The sequence below is a fragment of the Brachyhypopomus gauderio genome, unplaced genomic scaffold (assembly GCF_052324685.1).
Source record: "Brachyhypopomus gauderio isolate BG-103 unplaced genomic scaffold, BGAUD_0.2 sc49, whole genome shotgun sequence".
Taxonomy (NCBI): domain Eukaryota; kingdom Metazoa; phylum Chordata; class Actinopteri; order Gymnotiformes; family Hypopomidae; genus Brachyhypopomus; species Brachyhypopomus gauderio.
Genome location: NW_027506874.1, coordinates 393,646 through 414,426, shown reverse-complemented (window position 1 = coordinate 414,426; position 20,781 = coordinate 393,646). Strand labels below are relative to the sequence as shown.

General features: G+C 46.6%; 2 protein-coding genes across 4 annotated transcripts in view; both read right to left on the bottom strand.

Annotated features, from left to right (window-relative positions):
* The window catches only part of LOC143487653 (disintegrin and metalloproteinase domain-containing protein 12-like), a 21,337-nt gene extending 16,032 nt beyond the window's left edge, over positions 1-5,305 (bottom strand). The window contains exons 1-2 of the mRNA XM_076986706.1: positions 4,597-5,305; positions 1,312-1,400 (exon numbers count right to left, since the gene is read on the bottom strand). Coding sequence (XP_076842821.1) covers positions 1,312-1,400; positions 4,597-4,798 — 291 coding nt within the window. The 5' untranslated portion in view covers positions 4,799-5,305. The remainder of the gene's footprint in view (positions 1-1,311; positions 1,401-4,596) is intronic.
* A 294-nt stretch (positions 5,306-5,599) lies between these two features.
* Positions 5,600-20,570, bottom strand: dcst1 (DC-STAMP domain containing 1). Of its 3 annotated transcripts, none has more exons than XM_076986775.1 (17): positions 20,334-20,570; positions 19,840-19,900; positions 19,611-19,736; positions 19,222-19,296; positions 18,994-19,122; positions 18,118-18,257; positions 17,649-17,820; positions 16,748-16,891; positions 16,313-16,434; positions 15,873-16,030; positions 15,635-15,734; positions 15,468-15,563; positions 15,257-15,383; positions 15,013-15,129; positions 14,415-14,557; positions 7,695-7,805; positions 5,600-5,911 (listed from the first exon to the last, which is right to left on the bottom strand). In XM_076986775.1, the coding sequence occupies exons 1-17, from the start codon at positions 20,553-20,555 to the stop codon at positions 5,675-5,677; spliced, it is 2,280 nt and encodes a 759-aa protein (XP_076842890.1). In that variant the 5' UTR covers positions 20,556-20,570; the 3' UTR covers positions 5,600-5,674. The 3 variants fall into 3 exon arrangements, with proteins under 3 accessions (XP_076842890.1, XP_076842891.1, XP_076842892.1); XM_076986776.1 differs by having other exon boundaries at positions 15,873-15,988; XM_076986777.1 differs by having other exon boundaries at positions 20,475-20,570.
* Between the last annotated feature and the right edge of the window lie 211 nt (positions 20,571-20,781).

Below are 20,781 nucleotides of genomic sequence, written 5' to 3'. Positions count from 1 at the left end.
TGTGTTGCCTGCTCTCCTCCTTTCAACCCTCATGTGGTCGGGAAGGAAGGCAGGAGCTCGGGCAGATTTTACCGGAGCCTTCCTGAAATAAGTCACATTTGAGGGGAGAGGAAAAGGAGGCAACATTAATGGGATGGCCACTTCCTGTGCAGCTGAGAGGACGTCTGACATCATATCCTGCCAAATTTCCCCTTATAACTTGGCGCGCGCGGACACACACACAAACACACACACAAACACACACACACACTCACACACACACTCACACACACACACACACAAAGGCAGGGAGGGAGGGAGCGTGGGAGGGCAAGGGAGAGAGGGAGAGAGAGAGAGAGAGGGAGAGAGAGAGAGGGGAGAGAGAGAGAGAGAGAGAGGGAGCTAACTGCAAACAGTAAACTGAACCTTTGAGTCTGACATTTCATGTAACTTCTTAAATGTCAAATGTCCTACAGGAACCCATCTCAGGTCCTGATGGATCACAATACAGGACCGTTCAGTACAATAGGACAAGACACCGAACAGTCCTGGGCGGATTCAGTCTGATGGTGTACAGGACTCTGAACAGTCCTGGTCTGATTCAGTCTGATGGTGTACAGGACTCTGAACACTCCTGGTCTGATCCAGTCTGTTGGTGTACAGGACTCTGAACAGTCCTGGTCTGATCCAGTCTGATGGTGTACAGGACTCTGAACAGTCCTGGTCTGATCCAGTCTGTTGGTGTACAGGACTCTGAACAGTCCTGGTCTGATCCAGAAAGATGGTGTACAGGACTCTGAACAGTCCTGGTCTGATTCAGTATGATGGTGTACAGGACTCTGAACAGTCCTGGTCTGATCCAGTCTGATGGTGTACAGGACTCTGAACAGTCCTGGTCTGATCCAGTCTGATGGTGTACAGGACTCTGCCATCCCAGAGCAGCCCAGTGTGGATCCAAGCCCAGCAAACCTCACTCTGTATTCTAGAAATACTCTAATCCCTTTAGGAAGAACAGAGTTATTACAGCAACTCAGGAAAGAAGCAGCTACACATCTTTACGTGTACGTGTACTTCAGAGCAGAGCCAGTGTGTGGTTAGTGGTACAGCCTTTCATAACGAGTCAGACTGTCAAAGTCAGACTGTGAATCTCACACAGTATAGAACACAGTACAATAATAACCATGTGGCAAGAGGCAAAACACCCTCTCTGGTTTTACAGTACAAAGGAAGCAGATATAGTGAGTAATCTGTGTGCTGAGGGTGATTCTGTCACGTTTCAGATGACGGTGGGACTCTGGACTGTAGATGTAAGTGTTGTGCTACTCTGCTCACCTGGGACACTTTCTTCAAGCTCACCCTGTGTCCATCCACGATGGCAAAAGGCCGTGTCCTCTCCAAGGGCTTCAATCCTCTGCTCCGGACTGGCAATGCAGGGGGAGGGAGGTGAAGAGAGAGAGAACAAGAGAGTGAAGGAGAAAGAGTGACAAAGCATTAGTGAGGTGGAGAGCAAAATGGTGAGTGAGTGAGGGAGAGAGAAATGGAGAGACAATCTGTTCATGTGTTCACTGCCTGACAACCCAATGATACAGAACAGAATATTCATTACCACAGACCCCCAACATTAATCTGACCAGTTACACGTTACCAGGATTCAGTTGAGCTCTGTCATTATCATTCACGCAGTGAAGGCCACAGGGAGACGTGTGGGAGGACTTCCCCGTGTGGGAGGAGTTCCCTGTGTGGGAGGAGTTCCCCGTGGGAGCCGTGATGGGGTGAGACGTACTGAGGTACTCACACACTCCCATGATTCCAGTGTACAGTGACAGACAAAACACGTACTACATTAGAAACGTGTTAACCACTAAAAACATGGTCATTGTTTTCAACCTTCCAAATTAGGGACACACATGTGCAAAAGTATGTGAGTTCAGTTAGTAGCTCGTAGCACCTCCTTTTGCAGCCATTACTTCAACCAAACATCTTCTGAAGCCACAAAAGAGTGTCTCACATCTGCTTTTTGGGATTCGCCTCCTTGCAGAACTCCACCAGATGAGAGATGTTTGAGGAACGTCTGGCATGTACCGCCCACTTCAGATCTTGCCACAGCATTTCTACTGAGGTCTGGACTTTGACTGGGCCAGTCCAGAGTGCAAATCTTCTCTCTCTTAAGTCATTCCTTGGTAGTTGTGCTGGAATGCTTTGGGTCGTTGCCTTGTTGCATCTATTTCTGTCCCAGCTTCAACTCCCTGACTGATGACAGGAGACTCTGGTCAAGAGTTGGTTCATAGGTCTGTGAATTAATGGTGTTCTGGATAATAAGGAATCGTCCAGGTCCAGAGTCAGAAAAGCAGAACCAGACCTTCACATCTCCACCACCATGCTTCTCTGTTGGGAGGAGGTTCTCCTCTTTAAATACACTGTTGACTTTTCTCCAAACATGGCCAAATAATTGAATTTTGGATCTGTCCAGAGAATGGACTTCCAGAAAGTCTCTGGTTTGTCAAAGTGGTCTCTGGAAAAGTTTAAATTGGGAACTTTGATCTTTCTTGAGAGCTGAAGCTTCCTTCTAGCAACTCTACTGAGTTTTCACCTGATTGTAGACATGAGCATTTATACCTTTAGAGCACTGTGCAGTCTTTTCAAACACGACAAATATTGTCAATGGGGTTCATGTTGAAGATTCATTCATTCATGTCTGGACTCTGTGGGGGCCGATCCGTGTGTGAAAGTGTCTCCTGCTCCCTGAACCTGCTTCACTATTTGAGCTCGATGAATCCTGGCATTGTCATCTTGGAATATGCCCGTGTTCTCAGTGGGGGGAAAACACCCACTGATGCAATAAGTCATGCAGTATATTCAGGTGGTCAGCTGACCTCTACCTTTGAGCACATACTGTTGCTGAACCAGACCAACTACATGTTCCCTTAACATTGGGTGTGTGGCGGTGCTCTTACTTACACTGTTAAACAGCCCCAAGTTCTACTGTTGCTTCTTTACTATTTGATTTCACCAAATGTTTAATTGATCACCAGTTACAATCATTCCTGATTTTTTCTGACTACATTATTTCCTGCTAGGTGATTCCCCACTCTTCTTCCAATAACGCGCTGGACAGATATTTACCCGATTTGATCAGTTTCAGCAATCTCCTCAGATATTTTCTCTGCTTGATGCATACCAATGTGTCCCTTCTGAAACAGACCAACATCTCTTCCACAACCATACCACTTATCTTTCCACATGGCTGTATAAGAAATAGGAAGCTAGCCTATTCGGTGCATCAGTTAGGGTTGCCAGCTGAAACATAATCACCCATGCAGTGATTAACCAATGGGAGGCTGTTAATATTTACTTATTTAAATCCAGGTGGTGACTTTATTTGCCAGTATATATTATCTATATATTATGTGTATGAAAATGTAATAATTAGTGACATTTACAGTATTGAAAACATGCCCATAACTGACACAATACTCTCTCGTTTGCTGAAAATTGCATGCTATATTAAAATCAAATGTGCTTAATTATGTAGGCTTCTGAGATCTAATCTTTTCACATGCCTCACATCACACTGATGTGTGCTGAATGAGAACCACAATTGCTCAGAACCTGCCAGATTTAAAGACATCTTTTGTGATTCCCGAATGTGGGCGAAGAGCCCAGTTTGTTCTACACACACCGCCCAGACTTCAGAGACATTACAGACGGACTAATGACTACACTGTCCAGCAGTGGACGTGGATAAGAGGCTCTCATAGGAAGTCACATGTACAAAGGGCTCTCATGAGATTTCCTGCCTCTATATCTATATACACACACACACCATATATTATATTGACTTATAGTTTAGTACTTCATACATCAGATAATCTCCCCAGTCTGCAATGGTTTCCTCTCAGGTAATTATGCATGTTACCATTTGAGTTTTTAGGTATATACTATATTAACGCTTATTTAGCGTCTCAATGTTTAAAACTCGATTAAAGACTCATCTGTTTAGTTTGGCCTTTGATTAATCTGTTACATATTTACTACATCTCGTATCTTTTCTCCGAGGTTCACCTGGAGAGTAACATTGCAGTCGGAGCCTACAATACCAGCATCGCTGCTCCGACACGGAATGAAAGCCTGGCGTTCATCAACAGACATTTACAGTGACAATATCATAACCCAGAACTTTCATTTTTACCTTTACTTAGTCTGATTGTGTGATTTGTGTGTGACTTGTGTATTTGTCTGTATTTTGTGTAATCTGTGTGTTAACGGGCCGCCCAATGGAGGATGGGTTCCCTTTTGAGTCTTGGTTCTCCCGAGGTTTCTTCCTATTCCCCACTATCTTAGGGAGTTTTTCCTCGCCACTGTCGCCCTTGGCTTGCTCATTAGGGTTCTGGACCCGTAGTATTGTTAACCTTTTAAATCCTGTAAGGCGCTTTGTGACAACATGTGTTGTGAAAAGCGCTATACAAATAAACTTTGATTGATTGATTGATTGATTTAATTCTGAACTATCTTTATAGGTGCAGCATGAAAGTAAAATATAAATGTGGGATCTCCTAACTTTGTTATAGTGTTTTGGACTAAGGCAGAATAAATTGTCGATGACTGAATCGATCATACCTGAGTGAGAAGAGTGAGTTATTCCTGGAGTCATGTGGAGTGAACCCAGCAGGTGAGACTCGTTGGTTCTGATGGCACTATTGATCAGGTCCACAGGTCCAGGAGACACGGACTGGTCTACTGTGAGGGTTCCCCTCTCAAACAGCAGAACAGTGAAGAAGCTTCCGAAGAAAAACGCATGAACGTGCACAACCTGGCCCATTGTATACAGTTCTGTCCACAGAAGAGGAACCGAGAAGACTGAGAGCCACTTTCGTTGGACCTCACATGAAAAACTACAGCAGTAGTTCCCGAAAATTCAGATGCATTCGTCAGTACGTAGTCTCAGTGAACCGGTCAGAGCCGCTGTAACTGGGCTGTGTGAATCTGTCCATCACTGACCGTGCAGCTCACACAGGTCCACAACTGCCCACCTGCCCCCTTTTACGCGTGAAGTCTCCGGTTGGACCTGGACGCCGTGTCTCGGCCCACGGCTCGGACACACACACATACACACACACACACGGGCGGCTCCCTGACCGAGTCCTCATCTCTGTCTCAAAAACCTCCCATACCGCCGGTGTCGTTAATGAGAAAATCACGCGAACTTCTCTTATTTCTCAGCTCCGAACCACTAAAGGTGCCCGACACCTTCCCACCACCCCAGGAGTGAGCCGCCCGGGCCGAACCGAGTGTTTACGTCTCCGTGTTGGGGAGCCGGTGGGCGGGATCTGAACCTTAACTCCTTACTGCCCGGATAGTACAACTGCGTCAGAAACATTATGTTTGGGTTTAGACGGAATCAAATGGGAAAATGGCTGTGTTCAGAATAAGAAACATTATCTCACACACACACACACACACACACACAAACAAATATTTTTTTAAACGAGGACATACAAATATATATAACAGTATGTAGGCTACTTCAGAAACCATGTGTACAAAATGTGTAAATAAAAGTTTGGCTAACATGATAAATACATGCTTGTCTGTTTATGGAGATGTTTTTTGAATACATGACTGGCGTTCATATCATTCCTTTATTACAGTAAAGGTTGGATACAGCTTGTTGCGTTCATAGTGTAAATGTCAGCGGTCAGCTGACATAGTAAAGGTGTGTGTCTGAGGAACTGTCCTCAGCCTGACTCTGCTTGTGTGTGGAGCAGACACAACACCCGCCCAGGTCCCTCCAGCACTGGGGGCAGTAGAGAGCTGGACAGGCTGGGGTAGAACACCACACAACCTGGTTCTGCCCCACACGCTCCTCACACACCCAGCACCAGCAGAGTCTACAGCCCAAACACTCCAGAGGGGCCAGCAACACTCCCAACACCTGAGAGAGAGGGAGAGAGAGGGAGAGAGAGAGAGAGAGAGAGGGAGAGAGAGAGAAAGAGAGAGGTGTGGGGAGAGAGAAAGAGAGAGGGATGTGTGGGGGGATAGAGAGAGATGGAAAGAGGGAGGGGTGGAGAGAGAGAAGGAGAGAGAGGGGTGGAGAGAGAGAGGGAGAGACAGAGTCAGGAGAAGAGAGAAAGAAAAAGATTTTTCAGAAGGATTTTAGTATGCTTGTTTCTCTTTGTTTGCTGTAGCAACATGATGGTAGTCCTGCGTTATGGAGGACTTACACCCACACACTATTACTATTATAACAGCTCTCATCATTATAATCTTGATATCCTTCCATGTTGAGATGTTCCCTCTAGAATTCATGATGATGTATAACGATACAGCGTGTACTGCTAATGACAACGTTTTCAGTAACAGAGATTTTTGGTCATAATGTGAACAGTCTGGGTTTGGCAGTGTGACCTACACACTGGTCTGGGTTTGGTAGTGTGACCTACACACCGGTCTGGGTTTGGTAGTTTAAGCCACACACCGGTCTGGGTTTGGTAGTGTAACCCACACACCGGTCTGGGTTTGGTAGTGTAACCTACACACCGGTCTGGGTTTGGTAGTGTAACCCACACACCGGTCTGGGTTTGGTAGTGTAACCCACACACCAGTCTGGGTGTGGTAGTGTAACCTACACACCGGTCTGGGTGTGGTAGTGTAACCTACACACCGGTCTGGGTTTGGTAGTGTAAGCCACACACCAGTCTGGGTGTGGTAGTGTGACCTACACACCGGTCTGGGTGTGGTAGTGTAACCTACACACCGGTCTGGGTGTGGTAGTGTAACCTACACACCGGTCTGGGTTTGGTAGTGTAAGCCACACACCAGTCTGGGTGTGGTAGTGTAACCTACACACCGGTCTGGGTTTGGTAGTGTAACCTACACACCGGTCTGTGTGTGGTAGTGTAACCTACACACCGGTCTGGGTTTGGTAGTGTAACCTACACACCAGTCTGGGTGTGGTAGTGTAACCTACACACCGGTCTGGGTGTGGTAGTGTAACCTACACACCGGTCTGGGTTTGGTAGTGTAACCTACACACCAGTCTGGGTTTGGTAGTGTAAGCCACACACCAGTCTGGGTGTGGTAGTGTAACCTACACACCGGTCTGGGTTTGTTAGTGTGACCTACACACCGGTCTGGGTTTGGTAGTGTAACCCACACACCGGTCTGGGTTTGGTAGTGTAACCCACACACCGGTCTGGGTTTGGTAGTGTAACCTACACACCGGTCTGGGTTTGGTAGTGTAACCCACACACCAGTCTGGGTGTGGTAGTGTAACCTACACACCGGTCTGGGTGTGGTAGTGTAACCCACACACCAGTCTGGGTGTGGTAGTGTAACCTACACACCGGTCTGGGTTTGTTAGTGTGACCTACACACCGGTCTGGGTTTGGTAGTGTAACCCACACACCGGTCTGGGTTTGGTAGTGTAACCCACACACCGGTCTGGGTTTGGTAGTGTAACCTACACACCGGTCTGGGTTTGGTAGTGTAACCCACACACCGGTCTGGGTTTGGTAGTGTAACCTGCACACCGGTCTGGGTTTGGTAGTGTAACCCACACACCGGTCTGGGTTTGGTAGTGTAACCTACACACCGGTCTGGGTTTGGTAGTGTAAGCCACACACCAGTCTGGGTTTGGTAGTGTAACCTACACACCGGTCTGGGTTTGGTAGTGTAACCCACACACCAGTCTGGGTGTGGTAGTGTAACCTACACACCGGTCTGGGTGGTGTTCGCCGACTCCTCAGACGTCTGCACTGCCTGCTGACGTAGGAAACACGTCTTTGGATCTGCAGGTTGTAGAGGAAGAGAATCCGCCTCTTCTCTCTCTGGCGGGGACCAGGAGCCCATGCAGGTCCCCGTCAGACGGAGGGAACAGGGGACAGTAGAGTAGGATGTCAAATCAGGGCAGTAGGTCAAAACTGTGCGTGGCTACAAACACAGCACTGTTATCACTCACAATTCTGCAGCAGTCTAAAAATTCTACAGCTCAAAAAAGTGTTTAGTTGAGCTTTCTAACTATCTCCTGTCTGTAAATATAAACACTTAAATAAACACTAGAGAGCTTCTGTTCAATTTGTATAGGTTCAAATTGTGTTTATCACAGAAAACAATCCATTTAGTGATAAATAAATGGAACCTTAGACTTTGTTTGCTATTTTGCAAAGAGCAATAAATAATAACAGTGCAAGGGATAGAATCATTGTGCAATACTATATGCTGTTTGTTTTCATTTTGTTGAATTTAAGGGACCCAATAGCAACTGTGCAAACCTTCCTGTGCCAAGGGTACAAAACAACAGACCACACAATAATTAGATTCTTCACATGATAACTAAATTCTCCCAGTGGATGTCCTGATTCCTGCACGCTGAGCGTCAGAGGGCTGAGCGTGTGAGATCACTGCAGCTCGCTGAAGTGTCCCTGTGCACCAGAGCAGCTGTACACACACTATCACGCTCTCCTTTCTGTAGAAAAGACCTGCCAGCTGCTCACTACAGCCCTGATTCACATTTCTGAAGGACACAGTTACGTTAACAGATCTCTGCTCACAACAGTAGTGCTCACACCAACTTCCTTCTCCACCTCGTAGGTGCTGAACACAAACACATGTCCTGTGTGGGGACTACAGCAGTAAATAAGGACGGATGTGGCGTTCATTTTTATCATAGTCAGATGTTTCCCACCGTGAAACTCCTCATGAGACAAAAATGCAACAAGCAAACAAACACTTAAAAAATGCAACATTGTGTGCTTGCCAAAATGTCTCTGCAGGGTTTAGGTACATAGACAATGTAATGACTCAAAATTACAACTATTTGATCTCATGTAATGTGAAATGTTCTTATTGCTTAAAAAGCCCACGTTTGTTAAAGATGCACAGTTGGCCTATTGTGATATAAGCTAGTAAACAAGCACACTGACCAACACATGGATCCATTAAAGCCCCAGATCTGTTGGCTACATCAGCCTACTGTGCACTTATCAAAACATCTCTATAACTACATTACCCACACTGCACCACTACTTCACTGGAATATTGTGATTCAACAGCCTTTGAGCAGTTGTAGGAACAATGAGTCTTTGATATTATTGTATACACACACACAGTAAAACCTGATAAAGTGAACAACACTGATTTTGTTCCAGCTGTGGAGGGCTGGGCCGCCCTGGGCACTACGTGAACACACACGTCTGGGTGTTCATGGTTGGAAGCGTGAGAAAGAGTTCATGGTTCTGACAGACCTCAACAAGGACCAAATTGTGATGGCTAGTGACTGGTCTGAACACCAGTTTGTAGGGTGTTCCCAGTACAAAGTGGATAGTAGCAACTACAGCCCCTAGACCTGTTTACTCAACAACAGCCCCTAGACCTGTTTACTCAACAACAGCCCCTAGACCTGTTCACTCAACTACAGCCCCTAGACCTGTTCACTCAACTACAGCCGCTAGACCTGTTCACTCAACTACAGCCGCTAGACCTGTTCACTCAACTACAGCCCCTAGACCTGTTCACTCAACTACAGCCGCTAGACCTGTTCACTCAACTACAGCCCCTAGACCTGTTCACTCAACTACAGCCCCTAGACCTGTTTAATCAACTACAGCCCCTAGACCTGTTTACTCAACTACAGCCCCTAGACCTGCTCACTCAACTACAGCCGCTAGACCTGTTTACTCAACTACAGCCCCTAGACCTGTTCACTCAACTACAGCCCCTAGACCTGTTTACTCAACTACAGCCCCTAGACCTGTTCACTCAACTACAGCCCCTAGACCTGTTTACTCAACTACAGCCCCTAGACCTGTTCACTCAACTACAGCCCCTAGACCTGTTTACTCAACTACAGCCCCTAGACCTGTTTACTCAACAACAGCCCCTAGACCTGTTCACTCAACTACAGCCCCTAGACCTGTTCACTCAACTACAGCCCCTAGACCTGTTTACTCAACTACAGCCCCTAGACCTGTTTACTCAACTACAGCCCCTACTCAACTACAGTCCCTAGACCTGTTCACTCAACTACAGCCCCTAGACCTGTTCACTCAACTACAGCCCCTAGACCTGCTCACTCAACTACAGCCGCTAGACCTGTTTACTCAACTACAGCCCCTAGACCTGCTCACTCAACTACAGCCGCTAGACCTGTTTACTCAACTACAGCCCCTAGACCTGTTCACTCAACTACAGCCCCTAGACCTGTTTACTCAACTACAGCCCCTAGACCTGTTCACTCAACTACAGCCCCTAGACCTGTTTACTCAACTACAGCCCCTAGACCTGTTCACTCAACTACAGCCCCTAGACCTGTTTACTCAACTACAGCCCCTAGACCTGTTCACTCAACTACAGCCCCTAGACCTGTTCACTCAACTACAGCCCCTAGACCTGTTTACTCAACTACAGCCCCTACTCAACTACAGCCCCTAGACCTGTTCACTCAACTACAGCCCCTAGACCTGTTCACTCAACTACAGACCCTAGACCTGTTCACTCAACTACAGCCGCTAGACCTGTTCACTCAACTACAGCCCCTAGACCTGTTCACTCAACTACAGCCGCTAGACCTGTTCACTCAACTACAGCCCCTAGACCTGTTCACTCAACTACAGCCCCTAGACCTGTTCACTCAACTACAGCCCCTAGACCTGCTCACTCAACTACAGCCCCTAGACCTGTTCACTCAACTACAGCCCCTAGACCTGTGCACTCAACTACAGCCCCTAGACATGTTCACTCAACTACAGCCCCTAGACCTGCTCACTCAACTACAGCCCCAAGACCTGTTCACTCAACTACAGCCCCTAGACCTGCTCACTCAACTACAGCCCCTAGACCTGTTCACTCAACTACAGCCCCTAGACCTGTTCACTCAACTACAGCCCCTAGACCTGCTCACTCAACTACAGCCCCTAGACCTGTTCACTCAACTACAGCCCCTAGACCTGTGCACTCAACTACAGCCCCTAGACATGTTCACTCAACTACAGCCCCTAGACCTGTTCACTCAACTACAGCCCCTAGACCTGTTCACTCAACTACAGCCCCTAGACCTGTTTACTCAACTACAGCCCCTAGACCTGTTCACTCAACTACAGCCCCTAGACCTGTTTACTCAACTACAGCCCCTAGACCTGTTCACTCAACTACAGCCCCTAGACCTGTTCACTCAACTACAGCCCCTAGACCTGTTTACTCAACTACAGCCCCTACTCAACTACAGCCCCTAGACCTGTTCACTCAACTACAGCCCCTAGACCTGTTCACTCAACTACAGACCCTAGACCTGTTCACTCAACTACAGCCGCTAGACCTGTTCACTCAACTACAGCCCCTAGACCTGTTCACTCAACTACAGCCGCTAGACCTGTTCACTCAACTACAGCCCCTAGACCTGTTCACTCAACTACAGCCCCTAGACCTGTTCACTCAACTACAGCCCCTAGACCTGCTCACTCAACTACAGCCCCTAGACCTGTTCACTCAACTACAGCCCCTAGACCTGTGCACTCAACTACAGCCCCTAGACATGTTCACTCAACTACAGCCCCTAGACCTGCTCACTCAACTACAGCCCCAAGACCTGTTCACTCAACTACAGCCCCTAGACCTGCTCACTCAACTACAGCCCCTAGACCTGTTCACTCAACTACAGCCCCTAGACCTGTTCACTCAACTACAGCCCCTAGACCTGCTCACTCAACTACAGCCCCTAGACCTGTTCACTCAACTACAGCCCCTAGACCTGTGCACTCAACTACAGCCCCTAGACATGTTCACTCAACTACAGCCCCTAGACCTGTTCACTCAACTACAGCCCCTAGACCTGCTCACTCAACTACAGCCCCTAGACCTGCTTACTCAACTACAGCCCCTAGACCTGTTCACTCAACTACAGCCCCTAGACCTGTTCACTCAACTACAGCCCCTAGACATGTTCAAATCAACTACAGCCCCTAGACCTGTTCACTCAACTACAGCCCCTAGACCTGTTTACTCAACTACAGCCCCTAGACCTGTTTACTCAACTACAGCCCCTACTCAACTACAGTCCCTAGACCTGTTCACTCAACTACAGCCCCTAGACCTGTTCACTCAACTACAGCCCCTAGACCTGCTCACTCAACTACAGCCGCTAGACCTGTTTACTCAACTACAGCCCCTAGACCTGCTCACTCAACTACAGCCGCTAGACCTGTTTACTCAACTACAGCCCCTAGACCTGTTCACTCAACTACAGCCCCTAGACCTGTTTACTCAACTACAGCCCCTAGACCTGTTCACTCAACTACAGCCCCTAGACCTGTTTACTCAACTACAGCCCCTACTCAACTACAGCCCCTAGACCTGTTCACTCAACTACAGCCCCTAGACCTGTTCACTCAACTACAGACCCTAGACCTGTTCACTCAACTACAGCCGCTAGACCTGTTCACTCAACTACAGCCCCTAGACCTGTTCACTCAACTACAGCCGCTAGACCTGTTCACTCAACTACAGCCCCTAGACCTGTTCACTCAACTACAGCCCCTAGACCTGTTCACTCAACTACAGCCCCTAGACCTGCTCACTCAACTACAGCCCCTAGACCTGTTCACTCAACTACAGCCCCTAGACCTGTGCACTCAACTACAGCCCCTAGACATGTTCACTCAACTACAGCCCCTAGACCTGTTCACTCAACTACAGCCCCTAGACCTGCTCACTCAACTACAGCCCCTAGACCTGCTTACTCAACTACAGCCCCTAGACCTGTTCACTCAACTACAGCCCCTAGACCTGTTCACTCAACTACAGCCCCTAGACATGTTCAAATCAACTACAGCCCCTAGACCTGTTCACTCAACTACAGCCCCTAGACCTGTTTACTCAACTACAGCCCCTAGACCTGTTTACTCAACTACAGCCCCTACTCAACTACAGTCCCTAGACCTGTTCACTCAACTACAGCCCCTAGACCTGTTCACTCAACTACAGCCCCTAGACCTGCTCACTCAACTACAGCCGCTAGACCTGTTTACTCAACTACAGCCCCTAGACCTGCTCACTCAACTACAGCCGCTAGACCTGTTTACTCAACTACAGCCCCTAGACCTGTTCACTCAACTACAGCCCCTAGACCTGTTTACTCAACTACAGCCCCTAGACCTGTTCACTCAACTACAGCCCCTAGACCTGTTTACTCAACTACAGCCCCTACTCAACTACAGCCCCTAGACCTGTTCACTCAACTACAGCCCCTAGACCTGTTCACTCAACTACAGACCCTAGACCTGTTCACTCAACTACAGCCGCTAGACCTGTTCACTCAACTACAGCCCCTAGACCTGTTCACTCAACTACAGCCGCTAGACCTGTTCACTCAACTACAGCCCCTAGACCTGTTCACTCAACTACAGCCCCTAGACCTGTTCACTCAACTACAGCCCCTAGACCTGCTCACTCAACTACAGCCCCTAGACCTGTTCACTCAACTACAGCCCCTAGACCTGTGCACTCAACTACAGCCCCTAGACATGTTCACTCAACTACAGCCCCTAGACCTGCTCACTCAACTACAGCCCCAAGACCTGTTCACTCAACTACAGCCCCTAGACCTGCTCACTCAACTACAGCCCCTAGACCTGTTCACTCAACTACAGCCCCTAGACCTGTTCACTCAACTACAGCCCCTAGACCTGCTCACTCAACTACAGCCCCTAGACCTGTTCACTCAACTACAGCCCCTAGACCTGTGCACTCAACTACAGCCCCTAGACATGTTCACTCAACTACAGCCCCTAGACCTGTTCACTCAACTACAGCCCCTAGACCTGCTCACTCAACTACAGCCCCTAGACCTGCTTACTCAACTACAGCCCCTAGACCTGTTCACTCAACTACAGCCCCTAGACCTGTTCACTCAACTACAGCCCCTAGACATGTTCAAATCAAAAATCAAATCAAATTTTATTTATATAGCGCTTTTTACAACAGTTGTTGTCACAAAGCAGCTTTACAAGTGCCAAGTCCTAGGCCCCAGTGAGCAAGCCAAAGGCGACAGTGGCAAGGAAAAACTCCCTAGTTTTTGCATGAGGAAGAAACCTTGAGAGGAACCAAGACTCAGGGGGGAGCCCAGTTCACTCAACTACAGCCCCTAGACCTGCGCACTCAACTACAGCCCCTAGACCTGCTCACCCAACTACAGCCCCTAGACCTGTTCACTCAACTACAGTCCCTAGACCTGTTCACTCAACTACAGTCCCTAGACCTGTTCACTCAAGCCACATCTATTTTCTTACTCCGTGATTATTATAACAACATGAAAGGGTTATGGCTGATATGCACAATATGCACAATACTGATATGTGATATGCACAATACTGTATGTTGACCATAATAATTTGACCGCAGCCCCTCTTCCCTGGTCTCCATGGCTACGCTGGAAGCTGTGTTACCTTGGGGAAGTAGAAGGCACCGATGACCCTGCGCAGACGGTTGGTGTAGACCTGCAGACCGCACATGAGACTCATCACCAGCAGGGGGAGCACACTCCACAGATACTCCTCCTGGCTTAGAGCACGGGGCTGTGGGAGACAGTCTAGGAGACACACACACACACACACACACACACACACACACACACACACGCACACACACACGTCTCAACATTAGACAGATGTCTAGCATTATATCACATTTCTGCATTTCGTTGCTTTGTACTTGTGACATGTGAAATGACTAAGTTGAATCTAATCTAATCTAAAATACTTCACCTGTGAGCCACCTGAACAAACACTGCTGTCAAATGTACAGACAAGACCACCGTACTCTTCACTGACCTCACCGAGTGGTTATTATTGTTATTATAACACTGAGTGGTTATTATTGTTATTATAACACCGAGTGGTTATGATGTCTAGCAGTAGAGGAAGGTCATTTTGACAGTGCCGTGGTGTCTTTGACAACGCAGTGAGACTGAATGGTGTGTAGCATTTCTAAGATGGATGCTCTGGACCTCATATAACACCATGAGTCAGCGTTTGCACCACCTACGCTGGTTACTGGACTGCATGTCCAGGCTGGAGGAGGTGTTGAAGGCACCGATCGTTTTCCGCAGGAGACTGGCTATCATGGATGTTCCTCCAATATCAATATGGACGTCATGACTACCTGTGAACACAACAACATAAATGGCCACAGAGGTCAGGACATTTTGCTAATGTTTCTGCTACCAGAGTAAATGGGTGTTTATTACAGTAAAGGAGGAAACATTCTTTGTATTTGTGTGTGTTCTCACTGGTAAGGGAGTACTCGGTGAAGGTATGCCTATGGATGATGTCAAAGATGTGGTAGAGAATGCCATCCGTGGCCAGCAGAGCACATACAAAGAGTGTGAGTGAAAACACCTGCACCAAGCCACCTGTCTAGAGACATGGACAGCGTTTCAGACCCTCTTACAGTACGCGGAGGCTAGCAGTGATTCAACAGTGTAGCTCTGAAGACCACACCACTAGTTGAAGCTCTTTGGGATGGATCACCAGACTCCAGGGGTTGATGAAACTACTCCTCTCTGTCTTCTTCAAGGGCAGCAGATATCTCCTGCCCTAAAACACGTAGTTTCAGTCAGCTTGCGACAAGACGCAGACATGTTAGAGGTAAAGGACAACATCCTCACTGCTCTCCGTCTCCGTTCATCGATCTGTCTGAAGTACGTTGTGATGTAGACGTTGTCGAAGCGAATGTCTCCCGTGAACTGCCGTGCGTATCCAACGGCACTTCAGAAACATGAAAAACAAGAACATCTAAGAGCATAGCGTGCAAGATCCAGTGTGTATGTATTCAATACTGCCAGTGCGTCACACAAGGAGCACACGGTGGACAGTGGAAATCTATACGAGGGTTTGTGCACTTACGAGGTGAAAAAAGTGATGAACGTGAAGGTGAGAAGAACCTGCACAAAATGTGCGATCTGCTCAACAACGGCTCTCTTCTCCTGAAACGACCTCATGAGCTCCTTACGAAATTCCTCCTGTAGAAGCGTGACACCAATCATGGCATCCTGCTCTAGTTTCTGCACACCCAGCCACACACATTCAGCACATACAAAACCTGCTTTGTTATAGATTTCAGCATGGACGTAATATTACATTAGTTGACCAAGAATATGGTGCTGATTAAATCAATTAGGCTATAGATTATTGATTACAGATTATCCCTAAAGCTCACCCATCCTAGCAAACAGATAAGATCCTGAAAATTTTTCCTATTTATTGTGTGTTTTAAGAGATGCACAGAGACAGGTAGGGGAGATACAGGTAGGGGAGATAGAGCAGGTCAAACCGGGCCACTGCACCTGAAACACCAGACTGGAGGTGAAGCGTTCTCCCAGACTACTGATAGAGGAGTCCAGCTTGTCAAATGTGCGTCCAAAGTTCCCCTCCACTGGAATGTGCTCCTTACACCATGGGATCATTACTGAGACCAACACAACCTTGAATCAGCACAAACTGGAATTACCGTAACTAATTTTATAATTATGATAATTATGATGAAAGTACATTTTAAAATCGAGGAATTAGTTTAAAGTTTTTTGGAAACTTTTCTGCCTTGACAAAAGGTTACATTTCTAAATCGAATCAAAATGACGAGGGAGCTGCCCCGCCCACACATGCAGTGTTACTCTTGCCCCGCCCACACATGCAGTGTTACTCTTGCCCCGCCCACACATGCAGTGTTACTCTTGCCCCGCCCACACATGCAGTGTTACTCTTGCCCCGCCCACACTTACCTCGCATCACATTACACAGAAATGTGAATTTCATAGGCACACAGAGGAAGTGACTGATGACGGGTGATTTAATGGTGTCCATGCAGTCTTGCCACTTAGCACCAAACCAGTCCTGGCAGCGTGTGGCACCCTCGTTCACGATGTCTGCACACAGGACTTACTCCATCACAACAACACACTGACTTACTCCATCACAACAACACACTGTGACTTACTCCATCACAACAACACACTGTGACTTACTTCATCACAACAACACACTGTGACTTACTTCATCACAACAACACACTGTGACTTACTCCATCACAACAACACACTGTGACTTACTCCATCACAACAACACACTGTGACTTACTTCATCACAACAACACACTGTGACTTACTCCATCACAACAACACACCGTGACTTACTTCATCACAACAACACACTGTGACTTACTTCATCACAACAACACACTGACTTACTGCCGTCACAAATATGAGGAGATGAGCCTAGACTCTCCATTATCTGACGATAGTGATATTTGAGTGATATGTGAGCGATATTTGATTATAGTGATATTTGAGTGATATGTGTTATTTGATTATAGTGATATTTGAGTGATATTTGATGATAGTGATATTTGAGTGATATGTGAGCGTTATTTGATTATAGTGATATTTGAGTGATATTTGATGATAGTGATATTTGAGTGATATGTGAGCGTTATTTGATTATAGTGATATTTGAGTGATATTTGATGATAGTGATATTTGAGTGATATGTGAGTGATATTTGATGATAGTGATATTTGAGTGATATGTGAGTGATATTTGATTATAGTGATATTTGAGTGATATGTGAGTGATATTTGATTATAGTGATATTTGAGTTATTCTGGAGGAGGGCAGTGCTACTCACAGTCACAGCGCATCATGGTCTTGGCAGCATACTGTTCCTGGGTGCTGCTCCCGAGATCTGCAGAGCTCTGGCCCAAAGCGTCGTACCCGTACTGGCCCATCACCTCCTCCCTGATCTTCTGGAACGTCCTGCTCACATTGTGTGCCTCCCTCTGGAGCTTCACGCTGTCCTCCTGAAGGACAGAAGACGCGTGTGGTCTGCACTGGCATATAGCAGAGTGCTGAGGGTCCACAGGTGTTTCCATGTAGATGGGGGCTCACTGTGCAAATTTATTTCGGAGTGTCTTTGTAACTAAAATCTAATTTATTAACTTGATGATCTTCTGTTTGTTTATATATGTACAAACTGTTGCCAATTATCTGAGCCTTATGAACTTAAGTGGCTAGTAAATGAGTCTTTTTGTGTTCTTGTACTAGTCATGTTGGCGGGGTATATCCTGAATGTGCCATTAATACACTACTGAACTCACCACTATTTCTTGAAGCACCTGAACGAAAGGCTCGGTCACCACCCTCCACATGATCTTACTGTGACCGATCTGCTGGTCTATGTTGCAGCCCATGGAGAAGGCCACATCCTGGACATTACGCTGGATGTTGGAGATTGGACCTAAGACAATACATTACTGCAGGTATGAACTTTGTTTTGTTTGTAACACAGGCCTGAACCTAGTCCAAGTACTGAACCTAGTCCTATTACTGTTCCAGTATCTGCTCGAAAGTATAATAGTCCCCAGACAGATGTTATAAATCAAGCTGGATCGCAGGGCCCCCACCATCATCACCACCATGTTTCAGCAGGGCCCCCACCATCATCACCACCATGTTTCAGCAGGGCCCCCACCATCATCACCACCATGTTTCAGCAGGGCCCCCACCCTCATCACCACCATGTTTCAGCAGGGCCCCCACCCTCATCACCACCATGATGTTTGATTATCACCATGTTTGTTATCATCATAAGCAATATCATAGTAATCATAAGAGAAATTGCATGTATTGAATGATCATATATTCCTGATTAACTTATCCCTACATTAATATGATGGTTTCATTACTATTACACTGAACTTAAATGTAGTGAGCTTAAATGTAGTGAGCTTAAATGTAGTGATGTAGTGAGCTTGGTTTGATAAACAACACAAATATGTACCAGAACATTAAATACAGGTTTAGAACCTAAAGCACTAAATTCTGTTGAATGCCAAATGAAAAAATTAATCAAGAATCAGTTAGTTGATTTAAATAATTGATTAATAAATTGACTAAGTCTTCTATTAAATGCTTTCCCTCCTGGTGTTACTGGTTTTGGACAGTTCAGTAGTTGTGGCACTACTGGTGTATACCTTGATAGAGGCAATGCAGGACAAAGATCATGATGTAAGCCCGTCCACGGGAGCCGAGCATGCTGGGAAACACCAGGAGGACTGAGCAGCGAAAGTATGAAGAAAACATGCTGCCCAGGACACACAGTGCTGTGAAGGCACCATGAAGAACATATTATGTATCACATATGGCCATGTGTAACACACCGTACTCTAACACACACTGAAACCAACACAGCAGACCCATACCTACAAACACGTATCCAGCAGTAACTCTGTGGAAGGGGGTGATGGGAAGATTTTGCATGAGTCCAAAGAACAGAGCTACAAGAAAGACAAGTGAGAATATAAGACAGTAAGAACATAAGACAGTAAGAACACAAGACAGTGAGAACACAAGACAGTGAGAACACAAGACAGTGAGAACACAAGACAGTAAGAACACAAGACAGTGAGAACACAAGACAGTAAGAACACAAGACAGTAAGAACACAAGACAGTGAGAATATAAGACAGTAAGAACACAAGACAGTAAGAACACAAGACAGTAAGAACACAAGACAGTAGCTACATAAGCCCCTTTCTACGATTCAGCTTGAGCTGATATCGCTGAGACAAATACAACCGTACACGCTCACCCGCCCCACAGATGGCACCAAACGCAGCCCCCAGGAGGAGTCTGGCCACGGGGAACTGGACCGTCGTGTGGAACAGAAACCGACGAGCTACACCAGGCAGTATGTGTTCACCGATCTTCCCCAAAGCTCACGTGAAACACAAAATCACAGGTTTGTTTTTCTGTTTTGTTTTTCTTTTCAGAAAAGTTGACCAAGGCCAGAAATAGTGTCATCTCACAGGAAAACATACTTGAATGGGGAGTTTTTTTCTGCTTTGTCCCACCGAGATCCTCCATGTCCGGGTGCCTCGTCTTCCACAGAGATTTAAATGCACATGTTGGAGATGTTTTAAATGATGCAGTAATTACTGGCAGGAATGTTCTATGAGGTCATGGGTTTAATTTGAAAAAAAATCAATACTGGTTTCCAGACATAATGTTCCTTGTTTAAACTGTAATCAGATTGTTAAACTGTAATAAGATTAGAAATGGACTACAGAAACTGAAAGCTGCCTTTTAAAATAAGACAGAGACATTTATACGTTTGGGTGAACTGACTGAGGGCAATGTGTTCTACAAGAGCTTTGGGATCTTTCATAAGAAGGTATGACTGTGGAGAACATACAACACTAATTTAACTGTAATTACCGTTATAATTAAATATACACATATTACACATATAATTATATATATATTTTGTCTTGTACAGGCTGAAACCTAGGAGACGTTTCAAACCCATTTGTACACAGTCATCGTGGGTCACAGCGATGCGTCGCGCCAGGCGCAGTCTCGGCTGGTTTATCGCTGGTCTGCTCTTGGCGTTCATACTGGGCCTGACGGCCCTGTACGTCCAGAACCAGGCCCTGTGGTACTGTCTCGCGCTCACCGTGTCCGTCGCCGCGTGCACGTCGTTCGGGATGGCCCTGTCCGCGCGCGTGCGCTGCAACGTCATGCTGACGCTGCCCATGTTTTGTTCTAGTAAGATTTTCTCCGGTGTTTATTAAAAACACATCAAACTTAACCAGTTAAAACAAGATGGTTCTTATGTTCTGCTAAGATGTCCTGATGCGTGTTCTTACATTTCTACATTCACCAGCAGGCCAGTGTGCAACATTTAAATCATGTTTCCAGATGCACTCATAGCCCCCCAACCGTGTTGTGTTGCTCCGTGTGTAGGGGAAGGTAAACGGGTG